Genomic DNA, 12,261 nt, shown 5'->3' with positions numbered 1-12,261 from the left:
TGGAGGATTTTTGGATGAGAACTCTTTGAAGTAGTTTAAGAAGTTCTGAATTTTTTTTTCAAATTGTAATAGTAATTTTTCACTTTATTAATGTCCTGACTATACATTGTGATCAGTTGAATGCCACTATGGTGAATATATATATATATATATATATATATATATATATATATATATATATATATATATATATATACTGTATATATAAGCTTCTGTCACCAAGACAAATTCATTGGCAATAAAGCTCATACTGATTCTGAGACTGATATTTTATTTCAGCTACTTGTAGGCAACTCACTAGATTTTTAGTTTATGTTACTTTAGACATAATCTTTATTTTTTACATTGCTATTAGTTAGCTAATGGACTTCTTTTCATGATTGTAATATATATTTTGTAAAGGCTCAGAGAAAGACTTTATGAAAGTGACGTGACTTTATATGGTACATGGCTGTGTACGACTAAACCAAATGAAGCTTTCTAATTATGTTTTTGTCACCAGTGTGTTAATTTGACATTTTTAATGCACAGTCAGACATGAAACATGCATACTACATTTCTTTAAGGCATTATCACAGTCTCTCTTTCTCTGGCTCTGTGATTGGCTGACAGTGCAGTAGTCTGAAGTGCAGGCTCAGGTCTCTCTCTGTCTGTGAGATGCTGAGATGTTTCCTGCTCAGGAAGCTCTTGGCTCATTTCTAAATTAAGACTGTGGGATGTTCTGATGTGCTCAAGGCCTCTGAGAGATTTAATGGACTTAATCAGACACAGAGCTGATGATCACCTACTGAAAATCATATCAGACTGAGTGTGTTATATATTATGATTCATAATTAACCATGAATTCAGTAAGAAAGACCTAATGAATCGGCCAGATATGTTTATTCTTGCAAACCCATTGTCATGCTTAATTAACATTTTAAATGGTGTTTTATTTTTTATTTACATAATTATTTATCCAAAGTATATTTACTATACTGTTTTTATTCTGTTATGTATAAATCCTTCTACAAAATGTTAAAATGGTAAATTTTTTGTAAAAAAAAAAAAAAAAAAAAGACTTTTAACTTTACATTTTATTCCTGTGTCAACGTCACATTACACCCCCACAAATCAAAATAAAAAGATTTAAAATTATATTTTGCTTAAAGAAAATAAAGCTTCATTTTAAGGCAGTTATGATTTTTGCATTGTGACATTGTCATGAGAATGAAACACAATTTACCCTGAATACTCATTACAGTAATGCATTATTATTATTGATTTGTTGTACTGAATTATTTATGATTTATATGATTTATCTAAAAAAAATTGTTTTAATATTGTATTACAGTACAGTTTAATTTTGTAATACAGTGAAATTGACTTTTACAATAATGAGAATTAGAATCATAAAATAATCACTATTAGGAATAATGAAAATTACAAGGAAACGCAAATGTATAACATTCAGATGCATTACAATAACGAATGTTTGGGTAGAAATTTGCTTAATTGTCATTAAAATAATGTAACGGATGTAAAAACAGTCATCACTTTCTTCAAGTGTAATTTCTGTAGAGTGAGCTGTACTCACTGGGATTCTCTCACTTCAGGTATAAAACAGCCTTGCTGAATTTACTTCCTGTTTGACTAATTTGATCATTTCCTCTGTCAGCAGGAAGCAGTTGAGTTGCCTGCTCCTCTTCCTCTTCCTGCGGATGGGATCACCAATGGCGAAGTGGAGGATGTTGTTGCCGTGGACACTGAACCTCTGGAGAATGATTCACCACCTGCGGGTGTCGCCATGGAGACTGAGCAGTCAATGCCCGTGGAAACGAGGCCGATGGATGGATCGGTAGGCGTTTCAGTGGAGCTGGAAAAGCCGCGAGCGGTTCCAGGTCACCCATGCAGCCTATGTGACCGCATGTTCATGTCCATGCAGGGCCTGCGCTCACACGAGAGGAGTCACTCCACTGTCACTCTCGTCAGTAAAAACGACAAATACAACTGCCAGTACTGTCAGTTCTCCTCACCGTTCAGACACAAGTGAGTCCAAGTACATATTTACATTTAAAAACCAATATTAAACATGAACACTCTTAAAGTAAACGTGAAATCAAAACTGACCCCGTAAAATGAGTTGTGAATGCTTGTGTCATGTTGACTTTAAACCCTCTTCTTATCAAGAACCTTTAATTTCATTGAGTTGTTATAGGGTTATTTCATGTCAAATCAACCATATTTCAAAAACGTTCCTGGCTGAAATGTATGATTTTGTTAATATTTTTTTCAGAAGAAAGATAAAACATAAATGATGATGAAAGCCAAAATATTAAATGCCGTAGACCAATATTAACAGAGTAATCCATTATTTTGTGGAGAATTGTCAAAATGACAATTGCGGCAATGATTTTGGAGCAAAATTACAGGTGAAAAAAATAACCTTAGAAAGGTGTCAGCATGATGATTTTATTTTTACACAAAGATAAGTAGACCTATTACTAAAATCAGTTGACTTCAACACCTCTTGTTGCATTATATGCCAATGGTGAGAGTCCAAAATGGGAAAAAACACTTTTTTTGTGTTGTTTTTCCAAAGTTGGAGTGCCAATAACTCCAGAAGTATTAAAGATATCTTTATATAATTTTACAGTCTGGTTCAGAATAAACTTTCATTTTTTTATCTTCATTTTTTAGGCCCTATATGGTTAAATCCCAGAAATATGGCGCTCTCAATGTGCCATTTTCAATGGTCGAAAATCAAATGTCAGTGACGTGGTATGAAGCTATTTTTTCTTGTCCAACAAAAAACATTCTTAAGTATAAATATTTTTTAAACTGTACCTATGTTTATTCAAGACAATTTTAGTCTAAAAATACACTATTATTAATAACTAAAGCTCTAAAACTCTTAAAAACTTTTGTAATCTGGAATAATTCTGGAAAACTTCTGGAGTTATTGGCACTCCAACTGTGGAAAAACAGCACAAAAAAGTGTTTTTTCCCACTTTTGGACTCACACCATTGGCATATAATGTCAATTTGACCCCCCTCTACAAAATAATGGATTACTCAGTAAATATTGATTCATGGCAGATCATCATGTACATTCTTGTTTCACAGGGGACGTCTGGTTGAGTTGACACAGAATGACCCTATAGGTTTTTTTGTTTGTTTGTTTTTTGTTTGTAGATGAATACGATTCTTGATGTTTCATTATAAGTTATTTATTATAAAATCATTCTTGTTTCTTTAAAGGTGCTATATGTAAGATTGACAACAAGCGCTTCTAGAAGCTCATGCGGGTTGCCAGAATGAGGACACGCAACAGGAACGAGCGAAACTGAAAATGTCACCAATATTTCTCCTTGTTTTACTACGCCTCTGGTCATGGTGGTTTTTAGACAGATGGCGAGGCTTTTTAGGTCAGGTGTAATCTGTTATCTCTGATCCAGTTTGTTTGCTGGCTTCCATGGCTGCAGCACGCAGTGTTGTTTGCCTGCAAACTTGTTCAAATCTGGCAACCCGGCGGTGTCGAATACTGTTGGTGAGTGGGCAGTGGGCGGGATCACACAGGCCAAAACATAAACAGAAATTCCGGCCCGGAATGGAAACTTCAAAGTAGAATATACTGACTGTAGCACTGTTATTGGAAAAGCCAGAATTTCAACTTGGCATGTTTCCTAATTCTCTAATGACATATGATGGTCATTTTATGATTTAGTACAGTAAAAATATTGCATATAGCACCTTTAAAGCACCAGAATTTAGATGACTTTCTAAAGAACTAGACAATAAACATAAAAAGCTTCTTCAATGACAGACTATAAAAACCTGAAAATATAAAAGGAGACGAATCGTCAAGTTGTACCCTAACCCTTTATTTGTATAGTACTTTTCACAAAATGTATTCTTTTAAAGAAGCTTTAGAGAAAATCGTGCCTTAAAGGCCCCAGCGAGGAAGACAAAGGTGACTGTGGCGAAGAAATAAACTCCATAAGATGTTTAGATTGGATATGAGTACTGAAAAATCCTGCGGGAGATTATATACAGTCTAATATACAGATATATGTGCAATCGCTAAGCAGTCAAGCAGTCTCATCTACTTCCTGTGAGATATTTTGACAGAGCAGTTACTGTCGTTTAAAGCACGGGATCTTTTGTTTGGATCCCTGGAGTAAACGTGTCTTCACTGGATGTTCTGTGACCCAGAAAGTATCTGTATTCATGTGCCACACGGGAACAGGGATAAAAACAGTCGTTTTCTGGATCGCTGTCGAAGACGCCTGTTTGTCAGAGTCTCAGAGCTGAAGGAGGATCTTCTGTAGAGAGATGTTTGTTTCACAGCGATTCAGGGTAATCATGAGACGTCTCTCTAATGCTGCGATTTATTCGCTGTCCTTGTGGAATCATTCAAACATCACAAATCTGAAAGGGCTTTTGTTGTTGGAGACAGCAGACAAAGAGACCTACAAACCCGTGTCCACGCACACCTAATGATTGTTAATGAATATTTAACAGATGACACTTATTTCTTAAAATCAAAGTGAAATCAAAATCCACTTTAGCACATATTCCTGGTCTTATTGTAAATGATTTATCAGTGCAGGTTATTCTATCACCACCTCTGCAATTACCTTCCTATTTGGATGACATCATCAAGATGTTTTATTTTTCCATGCCCTTGTCACATAGACACACTTTACACCAGTGGTTCTCAACTGGTTTTGTTTCAGGACCCAGATTTTACATTGGATATCAAGTGGAGTCCCAACACAATAAAAAACGTAACCTGTAGTTAATGTAGCCTACCTCGCATTTTCTTTTTTCTTGCATAGTTTTGTTCATGGTTGTCAAGTAAAAGGGCATCACGCATCAAGTTTTTTCTCCCCCTTTTAAAAGCTGATGAGCCTATTATATTTATAATCCTGTTTATTTCCTAATATCAATCATCTTTCAAACCGAACATATATTACACAGGAGGAAAACTTGGACCATAATTTGTCCTCAAGTCATGGAGGTCCAGAATTCTTGTACTTGCTCTTATATTTATAGTGCAATCCCATATAAGCACAGGTAAGACCATAGATGGCTCCTCATTACTGTGGTGAGCTCAATGTAATTAGTCTTTCTAAAAAATAATTATTATTATAGTATTATGAAAAATAGTAGCCTAAACACATTTATAAAACTTAACTACAACTGCCACAGTTGTAATAAAAATTAGGTCCAGTAGATTCCAACTAACAGATTATTAACGAAACCATTTTTTTTTTTTTTTCAAAAATACCACAGTTACTGTTACTATTTAAAATTGTGATTAATTTTAGTAAGGGTGATGATTCGTAATTTAAAAAAAACCTTTATTTTGTTGTGTGCACAGTGTTGTCTCTTTTCCTCGTCAGTGCTGTTTATAATATCAAGGGGGCTGTAAAGCGGTTTGAGAGGTTTGACTTCCTCCAGATTATTTTAAACTAGAAAATTCTCACAAGAATTAAAATGGGTCACTTCAGTTTTGTGGTCTGCGCTGCAGTATACAGTGAAGACCCGTTGATGCGTGAATGCTCCAGAGAGAGCGTGAGCAAAGCACATAATTGGCGCGAGTGGTTCTGTGATGGCAACAGGCTTCAGGTGCATTACGTTTTTAGATGAGAAACATATTTAGTGCATAAAAAGTGCAGAACGTGAGATGAATATCATGAATTTTGCTTCATGCCCCGAAATTTTGCAAATAACCCTGGCATTGTTCTTTGCCTGCTGTCAGCGACCCAATCCGAACCTCGATTAGAAATATGCCACGTTACAAAAGTATAATGGGTTGCAATCTGCATTTCATGTTGACTTGTTGACATACAGTGCACTCCACAAATATTGGCACCCTTGGTAAATATGAGCGAAGAAGTCTTTAGGAAATATGTCTTTATTGTTTATCCTTTTGATCTTTCATTCAAAATATTCACAAAAATCTAACCTTTAATTGAAGTAAAATAATTGTAGTTATATCGTATAAGTAAAATATATCTAAAGGATATTCCCATTCATAGTTTACATTTTTAATCAATCAGAAATGAAATTGTTTAGTCATGACTTCCTGTTTCACAAGCGTATAAATATGAAGTAACACACAAGCCAAATTCCCAAATTCATCCATCACAATGGGTTAGACCAAAGAATAAAGTTATAATGTGCGGCAAAAGGTTGTTGAGCTTCACAAAATGGGAAGTGGCTAAAAAAAATTATCTAAAGCATTGAAAATGCCCATTTCCACAATCAGGGCATTAATTAAGAAGTTCCAGTCAACTGGAGATGTTACGAAACGGCCTGGAAGAGGACATGTGTCTATATTGTCTCCATGTACGGTGAGGAGGATGGTTCAAGTGGCCAAAAATTCTCCAAGAATCACAGCTGGAAAATTGCAGAAATTAGTTGGGTCTTGGGGTCAGAAAGTTTTCAAAACTACAATCAGATGTCACCTGCATCACCACAAGTTGTTTGGGAGGGTTTCAAGTAAAAAGCTTCTGCTCTCATCCAACAACAAACTCAAGCGTCTTTAGTTCGCCAGACACTACTGGAACTTCAAATGGGACTGGGTTCTATGGTCAGACGAAACAAAAATAGAGCTTTTTGACAGCAAACACCAGAGATGGGTTTGGCACACACAGAGAGGTAGGCATATGGAAAAGTACCCCATGCCCACGGTTAAATATGGTGGTGGATCTTTAATGTTGTGGGGCTGTTTTTCTGCCAGAGTTCCTGGACATCTTGTTTGGATACATGGCATCATGGACTCTATCATATACCAACAGATTAAAAATCAAAACCTGATTGCCTCTGCAAGAAAGCTTAAAATGGGCCATGGTTGGATCTTCCAGCAGGACAGTGATCCAGAACAAACATCAAAATCTACACAAAATGGTTCACTGACCACAAAATCAAGGTTCTTCCCTGACCTGAACCCCAAAGAAAACCTGGGGGGTGAACTGAAGAGGAGCGTCCACCAGCGTGGACCTCTGAATTTGAAGGATCTGGAGAGATTCTGTATGGAGGAATGATCTCAGATCCCTTGCCATGTGTTCTCCAATCTCATTATGCATTATAAGAGAAGACACATTGTTTTAATTAATATATTCATAATATACCAAGTTATCTGAATCGATGCCCAGCCATAGATCTGTTGGTGTAACTCACACAATCTGTTAATTTTTGGTTTTTATTCAAATTTTTAATTGACATTCATTCATGTGTCTGTTGTGTTTTCTGTTCAGTTTGGATCGTCACGTTCAGTCTCATCATGGACATCAGAAGCCCTTCCGATGCAAGTTCTGTCCCTTTAAATCATCATACCTGAATCGACTCAAGAGCCATCTGCACAAAACACATGCAGGTAAACACACACACACCTATGTTATTTTCAATGGAAATCCACTGCTGTACACATTTACTTGTATTATATAATTATTATTATAATGTTATTGTTGCTAAAACTCATGTGGCTAGAAACAAAAGAGGATTTAAATGAGTAGACTAGAATCATTTACATTTAGTCATTTGGCAGATGCTTTTAACCCTTGAAAGCAACTTGGAAATGAGGAACTTAAGCGATTTGTCCTACAAAAGTCAACAATATCTGCAGTATCACACTCCCAAGTTCCAAGAGTAGTATAACAGCTAGCGCAGAAGAAAGAGACAGAAAAGGGAAGGTTTTTTATTATTATTAAATAATAAATAGTAAGTGCAATTTGTTTGGACTCGTTAAGTGCTCAGGGAAGAGATGTGTTCTTGAATGTTGAGATGGTTTCAGCAGATCAAGTGGAGGTTGGAAGATTATTCCACCACAGAGAAACTGAGAAAGTGAATGAAGTGACTTTGTACCTCCTTGCAATGAGACCACCAGGCACCATTTGTTTATTGACTGTAGAGGGCGAGTGGGGACATAGACCTGGAGGAGTGAGTTGAAGTAAGAGGGTGCTGTTCCATGAGCTGTTCCATAGACCTAATGTGGGCAGCTGCAGGTAGCCAATGAAGTTAAATCAAGAGGGGCATTACATGAGCCCTCTTTGGTTGATTGAAGACCAGATGCGCTGCTGTGTTTTGGACCATCTGCAGTGGCTTTATCATTCTAGCTTGGAGGCTGGCCAACAGAGCATTGCAGTAGTCTAGTCTTGTGATGCCCAGACCTTGGACCAGGAGCTGCGCAGCATAATTAGACAGGAAAGGTCTGATTTTCCTGATGTTGTAAAGCACATACCTGCAAGACCGGGCAATTGATGAGATGTGGGCAGTGAAGTGAATCTGGTCATCCACTACCACTCCCGGGTTCTGAGCTGTCCTAGTTGGCGTTAGTGTAGTTGAACCAAGATGAATAGTGAGCTTGTGGTCAACAGTTGGGTTGGCTAGAATCACAAGGAGTTCTGTCTTGGCAAAGTTGAGCTGAAATTGCCGTTCCTTCATCCAGGCCGTAGTAGTGGATGGTGCCTTGTCTGTGTCAAAAAGAGTCACACATACGATATTTGGTAAGTAAAATAATTTTATTTGAGATGGATGGAATAATAACGGGCTATCCGTCCACTGTTGTGATGCTCGGCAACGGACGCTTCCAATGTACAAGCCACAATTGATTATAATGGGAGCGATTTGCATTTGATGCAACATGACATGTAGCTAGTATCCGGTGTAGACAGGGTGTTCGATACGTCACATTGTTAAACGCAAACATCATGTGCGAAACACACAGATATTCTATTAAACCTGACTCTGGGCTAAACTCTAAACTCTACTACATCTGACTAGACTAGTGTCAGCTGATTTATGACATGTTGTCCAGATGTTAGCGCATCCATTAACTACACTCCTGTAAGTTGCTTTATAAATGTGAGTGGAAAAAAGGCCCTTTCAGTAGCTTTTGAACTGACCTTGCAGACGTATTAATGAGATAAACTCGTCACCCTTTTACTGGAGTGTGAAAATCAGTCAAGGGCAGAGTGACAGAAATCAAGTGTCGCCCTCCGATCTGCGCTCTGCATAACCCATCAGCCCTCTCTCCTGTGCTCTTTGAAGACAAACATTAACACAGAGAGAGAGAGTTGAGATGAAACTGGATGGAATTAGTAACTGATCATGTCTGTGTGAAGGGATGTATGAAAAGAGCTACATCAGACTGTAAAAACAAGCTGCTGACAGATGCTGTTATTCTGAGAGGGATAGATAAATGAAAGTGTTTATTTGATGCAGAATTCCCTGTCTGTTTAATAATGAAATGTTTTTGGTCACAGGTGTTTTAAAAATATATTTCAATCTCTGCAGTAAATACTTGAAGTGGTTTTTGTGATTTGCGTCTGGTTAATGCTTTATGTCATGTCTTGTGTTGTGTTTTGCAGGTGAACACACGTATAAGTGTATCTCATGTGCATTCACTGCAGCCACCATCACTCAGCTGAAGGAGCACTCACTGCAAGAACACGGCGAGACACTCACGCTGCCCAGACTCAGAGCTGGAGCCGTGCAGCACTCAACACGCCCAAATGACGAACACAACGCTGAAGACACACCCCCCGACCCACAGTGCAGCGGTAAGACCACACACTGGGGTTAAAGGTCTGAAGGCCATCAATGACTGATCGCTTCATTCTTATTTCAACATCACAATATATTTGTGGTGATTTGGATGGCGCTATGATATTAACTCTTCAAGCTCTTTCTATTTCCTGTTTCAGTGGCATACCAAAAATTAAAGGCTTATAACACAACAAACAAAAACAAGGAGGGTCAAGTGTTTGGTATCATTGTAAGGAAAACTTTTCTTTTTAATTATATAGATTATGATACATTCTGAGACTCTCAGCCTAAGAAACTGCTGAAAAATCAAACGAAATTGAGCCAAAAATTGACTTTTCTTAATTTTCTGATTTGACATTATATATCTCTGGGTGTAAATAAGGTGGCTCTGAAAAACTAAATTTTTCTTGTTCCCAATCATGTCAACTGTATCTGAGAAAATTGTTTTGTTGATACGACAAAGCAATCAAAAGTTATAGCATTACAAAAATAATTTATCAAAGTGTCCAAAAATGTCTCCAAACAAATAAAACATAATAATTTGACATAAGAACTAATTACACATGCAAACAAAACAATGACTAAAGGTTTGTATATCATGAAGTTTCATTCTGTGCCATTTGAGTCATCATTGAGTATGTGTCATGTACTTGGCGCCATCTCCTGGTGGCCATGTGTAACAATGTGCTTCATGTGGATTATCTAATGATCTGTAAATCTGATTACCTTGCGTGTGGACTCGTTTGAAAGATAAATAATAATACATTTCATGTTCTGTTTATTTATATTAAAACGCGCCATATAAGCAACACCAACATAATTGTCAAAGACATATACTTTGCTATCACTCACTTTATTTTTGTCTGATAATAAAACAAATAGACTGGTTGTATTCTACTCTTTGTGAGCTTTCCAACAACATATGACACATGGCTATTTGATGAGTTTGATGTTTTTACTGATTACAAGAATATACTGCCTGGCCAAAAAAAAAGTTGGATACTCTAATATTTAATTGGACCGCCTTTAGCTTTGGTTATGGTGCGTATTCATCATGGCATTGTTTCGACAACCTTATGCAACGTCACAACAATTATTTCCATCCAGATTTGCATTAATGTTTGGCTGAGATCTTGTATTGTTGATGGGAGAATCGAACCACTCCATAAAGTCTTCTCCAGCACATCCCAAAGACTTTCAGTGGGGTTAAGGTCAGGACTCTGTGGTGGCCATTTCATGTGTGAAAATTATTCCTCATGCTCCCTGAGCCCGATGAATCTTGGCATTGTTATCCTGGAATATGCCCATGCCTTCAGGGAAGAAAAAAATCCATTGATGGGATAACCTGGTCATTCAGTACATTCAGGTAGTCAGCTGACTTCATTTTATTGCCACATAACGTTGCTGACCTGACCAATTGAAGCAACCCCAGATCATAACACTGCCTCCAGAGGCTTGTTCAGTGGGCACTATGCATGATGGGTGCATCGCTTCATGCGCTTCCCTTCTTACCCTGACACGCCCATCGGTTTGGAATAGGGTAAATCTGGACTCATCAGACCACATGACCTTTATCCATTGCTCCACAGTCCAATCTTTATGCTCCCTAGCAAATTGAAGTCATTATTTCCGATTAGCCTCACTAACAAGTGGCTTTCTTGTGGCAACACAGCTGTTTAGTCCCAATCCTGTAAGTTCTTGTCGCATTGTGCATGTGGAAATGCTTTTACTTTCACTATTAAATATAGCCGTGAGTTCTGCTGTTGATTTTTTTACTATGTGACTTCACCAAGCGTTTTAGTGATCTCCGTTTACGAACATTCAAGATTTTTTTTCCCTGAAGCTGACGGTTCACCACTATCCTTCCAGGTTTTAATAATGCATTGGACAATTCTTAACCCAATTCCAGTGATTTCAGCAATCTCCTTAGTTGTTTTCTTTACTTGATGCAGGATAATAATTTGCCCCTTCTGAAACACAGTAACATCTTTTCCACGACCACGGAATACGTCTTCCGACATGGTTGTTTAATAAACGCGAAACTACACGCTGCATCAGTTAGGGTTAAAAGAATTGTTGCCAGCTGAAACATATCATACAATCAATAATCAGTAATGTCATCAAGCCTACATGCATTGGAAAGTAGAGCTTCTAAGCTTTCAAACGATACCTATTTTGTGTTGGTCGAGACTGTTGTTATTAATATTTAGACAATATTTTTTTTCTCGGCGGGCCCGTCCTAGCTTAAAGGAAGGTTTAAGCAACAAATGTGAGTAGCATGATGATTTAAATGTGCTTTTTTATTTGGTCGATACATTTTCTAAAGAACATTTCATTAGACTAGACAATCCGTCCGTCATGACTCAATTATAAGAATTTTAAGACCGAGATGGTTTAATAGTGTCTAATGTAAACTTCAGTAGCAAAAACATTGTTTGATTTGTTTCTGTGAATCATTTCAATCCATTTCAATGAACTGATTTAAAACTATGATCATTTGTATCATCATTTTATTTTCCCTTGAAGCATATTTCAGATATTAAAATGTTTTAGTAGAAATAAATGTAGGTAAATATTTCTGTTTATAACTTGTATTGTTGTATTGGAGCATATAAATGAAACTCGTTCAATATAATTCTTCCTTGTGTTAATTCTTTGTGTTTGTAGTCAAAAGGAGAACATTCCCTTTAAATGGGTTTTACTTGCATTAAGCTGTGGTCTCAC

At 37.1% G+C, this 12,261-nt stretch overlaps 1 protein-coding gene across 4 annotated transcripts in view; it reads left to right on the top strand.

Moving 5' to 3' along the window:
* LOC127429085 (zinc finger protein 462-like) overlaps positions 1 to 12,261 on the top strand; it is a 77,480-nt gene that overhangs the window by 51,878 nt on the left and 13,341 nt on the right. For 3 of the 4 annotated variants that reach the window (XM_051677874.1, XM_051677872.1, XM_051677876.1), the window contains exons 5-7: positions 1,658 to 2,028; positions 7,248 to 7,366; positions 9,360 to 9,551. In XM_051677874.1, the coding sequence (XP_051533834.1) occupies positions 1,658 to 2,028; positions 7,248 to 7,366; positions 9,360 to 9,551 (682 nt within the window). The remainder of the gene's footprint in view (positions 1 to 1,657; positions 2,029 to 7,247; positions 7,367 to 9,359; positions 9,552 to 12,261) is intronic. The other variant, XM_051677875.1, reaches the window with a different exon arrangement.

This window comes from Myxocyprinus asiaticus, chromosome 38, assembly GCF_019703515.2.
Source record: "Myxocyprinus asiaticus isolate MX2 ecotype Aquarium Trade chromosome 38, UBuf_Myxa_2, whole genome shotgun sequence".
NCBI classification, from domain to species: Eukaryota; Metazoa; Chordata; class Actinopteri; order Cypriniformes; family Catostomidae; genus Myxocyprinus; species Myxocyprinus asiaticus.
The sequence above is the reverse complement of the archived record's forward strand: the minus strand, read 5'-3'. Positions and strand labels throughout refer to the sequence as shown.